The sequence below is a fragment of the Orycteropus afer genome, unplaced genomic scaffold, assembly GCF_000298275.1.
Source record: "Orycteropus afer afer isolate SDZICR_OR568_19922 unplaced genomic scaffold, OryAfe1.0 scaffold00794, whole genome shotgun sequence".
Lineage (NCBI taxonomy): Eukaryota > Metazoa > Chordata > Mammalia > Tubulidentata > Orycteropodidae > Orycteropus > Orycteropus afer.
The window spans coordinates 457,812-461,280 of NW_006922381.1; the positions used below are offsets into that span (position 1 = coordinate 457,812).

Here is a 3,469-nt window from a genome sequence, read left to right on the forward strand (position 1 = left end):
AAAGATTTTAATATTGACATTTGAATTTAAATGGATTAGAATTTCATTTCATAACTTATAATGAGTAAATTTATCTTATGCTCAGGTGTTAATGTATTTATATATTCTGTTTTCTTATAATGTTATACTAAATCAAATCTGTAATCTCTAATTAATATATAATTTGCTAATATTTTATATTTCTTATTGCCCCTATTTATATGTTACTTAAACACCTGAAACATTACTGTATTATAATGGATCCTTTTCCCTGGTCCTTGCAGTTAAATTTCATATTGCCCACTTGTTTGAAATCCAGGTAAGTGTTTTAACTTATAGTTATCAATAAAAAAGAACTAAAAAGCAATAATATTCTTTTCATTGTTTAAGTGATATAACCAGTATCGAAGAATTTCATGCTTTGAGTGAAATAAAATGTATCAGGCATTTATTTGGGTTCTGGATATTAATTTAGCATGCATTTAGTAGTATTTTAAACTCATTAAAGATGTTTGAAAGTTCATTTAGTGATAAACTTTTACATAGAAATGAAGGAATTGGAAATACATTTTACATGTATGTGTGTGTATATATATTTATATAGTAGAATTTGTATCTTAAACTTTCTGAGATGTAATTTGTTTCCCAAACTGTCAGTAATATGGTTTGCCTCTAGCTTTGAATCATCTGATGCTGACTTATTACAGTTACCACAAACTGTAAATTTGACCTATCTCTCTCTTTTTCTTTTTTGATACATCTTGTTGTTGTTGTTGTTATGTGTTGTCAAGTTGGCCCCAACTCATAGTGATCCGTCCTTGGGTTGCCAAGGCAGTATCACTACGGAAGTAGATTGCCCAGCCTTCCTTCTAAAGGAGTGGCTGATGGGTTTGAACCACTAGCCTTCTGGTTAGCAGTCAAGTGCCTTAGGCACCATGCCAGAGCACCTTTGATACATCTTATCATTACTAATATATAGTAAATACAGCATTATAGTGCATAATTTGCTGATGTTGTCATTCTCATGCTAACCCTCAAAACCTATAAACATGGTATTTATAAAGATGATAATAAAAGGCAGTAGTAATGGAAACTTTAAAAAATAAGATAATCAGAAACTGCTGATACTATAGTCCTGGGTTTTCCTTTGTAGCTGGAACTGGACTCACTTCCATGCATTAGCACTCAGCCAAACAGTGGAAATGTTTAGGAGCAGAACACCTGCCCCAAGGAGTTGCACCCCTTTGATCAACCAACCATGAAATACCAGAAGGGCATTTGCATAGTAGGGAAAACTGAACAGACAAGTATGTGTAGATCAGAAGTTTTCAGGGAGGTGTAGCTGCAGGGAGAGATGGGAGGAGAGCTGTTTATTGTTTGGATTGTAATCAGTGCTGTGAAACAAAATGTGTGTTAACTGTAAACAGAACCTGCTTTGTAAATAAGCAGCCAAAACACAATAAATTTTTTTTTTCTAAAAAAAGGCATTCTCAAGTTATATCACAACCAATTTACAATGAATAGACTTTTCAAAATGGAATCCCATCATAAACTGAGGACTTACTTAAATTTTTTTTCTACTATCCTGATATGTAATATCTAATTTTCTTTAAAAAAACACTCATTTATGGGTATATGGTTATATGAGGACATCATGTTACAGTAGCTTTGTTTTTCTCTAAATTTTGTTTAAAAGTTAAATATCGTTTTCACACCTGTCCATTTGATAGAAATTAGAATCAGTGATATTATTACCCCTAATTTCAGGGATGTTTTGTTATAAAAATATTTCATTTTCATTTTCAGGTTTTTTTTTCTGTGTACAGTATGTTTTTTCTGTATGATTAAAAAGTTTATCAGTGCACACATTTACTTTATTCTGTAGTGGAAAATGAAGAAGTCAACATGAGACAAAATTTGTAACCATAGTTATTCCATGATATGACTAAAAAAAAAAAAGTTTTGTTTTTTGTAATTGTAAGGTATAAAATACATCTAATAACAGCTCTTCAAGAAGAAGATATATTCCATATATGTATCCATATATGTATTTAACTTGTTAAGGCACCCTGTTGAACAATAGTTAATTTAACTTAAAGATTGTGGTTCAAACCCAGTAGCCACTGTCTGGGAGAAAAGACCTCTTTATTTGCTCTGGTGCAGTTTAGAGCCATCCTATAAAGTTGTTACAAATCAGAATTTGTAAGGCCTATCCTAATGATTCAGTCCAAGCATAAAATAACATGGGAATTATATGTCACAAAAGCTTAACCCAAAAGATGAAAGATCTTAATATTATTCATATTATCGTGGAGTAAATAGATTAAGTGACTTGTTTCCAAATGCAGCTATGCAGAAGCTATCATGAGGAGCTTTAAAAACTTGGATTCCATACAAACCTTTCGCATCCCCTAGCCTTCACAACACATGCACATACACTTCCTAGTTTTAAATACACTTCATTTTTTTAATTAGAAGTGATAAACGTGTAGTTGATATATTAATCTACAGAATTTTTTTGGTTGCAGAGAATACTCTTTAGAATTAATAGCCTTTTTAAATGATTGCCATGATACAGTTCATTAATTGCCAATGCTAATGTTTGATATATCTGTATCTATATCATCTTTCTGGTTATCAGCCTAGTAAGAGTTTTATCCATTAGCTGTGCTTTTGTTTTCTTAATTGTGATATGTAGGGAGAATAATTATAAGTAAAATTTACCTATTATAGTATTTATAATCATTTTAGCACATTAAAATTACTTCAGTTACATTGAAATTTTTAAGGAATGTTATTATTGTTGTTGTTACGTGCTAATGAGTCGGAACTGACTCATAGCGACCCCTCCTTGGGTTTCCAAGGCATTATCACTACGGAAGTAGTTTGCCCAACCTTCCTTTCAAAGAGTAGCTGTGGGTTTGAACCACCAACCTTCTGGTTAGCAATAAGGAATAATGATATGGATTTCAGACATGAGTAATCATTGGTGTTGTGGAGCTTTTATACGTGAATGTTTAAAAAAATAGAGTATGTCCACGGTTGGCTTATAAAATAGATACATATCATTACATTATAAAGGTATAGAATCTAGATCAAGTCTACCATCTCAGAAAAGGAAATGTGGTAGTATAGTTTTATATTAGTATCTATAAAACTACTTTATCTTAGTGGATATCTTCTACTTGTTGATTCAAGAAATATCTTTCAATTTTAGATGTTCTGTTTCTAAATGAGTTCTTTTAAAGTAAATAGAGTGATAATAAAATGTAATTTTCGGTTGGTAGATATGTAAGTCTTTTGATTTTCCTAATTTCATCTGTAAATGAAAATTATTTTCAGAGAAAACCTAGAGTCTCATATCCTTGCTGTGACATCATCCTGTCATCTGATAAGCTCTTAAGCTCATTAGGATTTTATTTTACATATAATGTTTGACATTTTTCTTTTTTATTATTAGGATAAGTTGTATTGATTTTTTTTTTTTTTT

General features: G+C 30.9%; 1 protein-coding gene across 1 annotated transcript in view; it reads left to right on the forward strand.

Annotated features, from left to right (window-relative positions):
* LOC103211795 (histone demethylase UTY-like) overlaps positions 1–3,469 on the forward strand; it is a 398,135-nt gene that overhangs the window by 171,090 nt on the left and 223,576 nt on the right. The window contains 1 exon segment of the mRNA XM_042783269.1: positions 264–298. Within this exon segment, the coding sequence (XP_042639203.1) occupies positions 264–298 (35 nt within the window).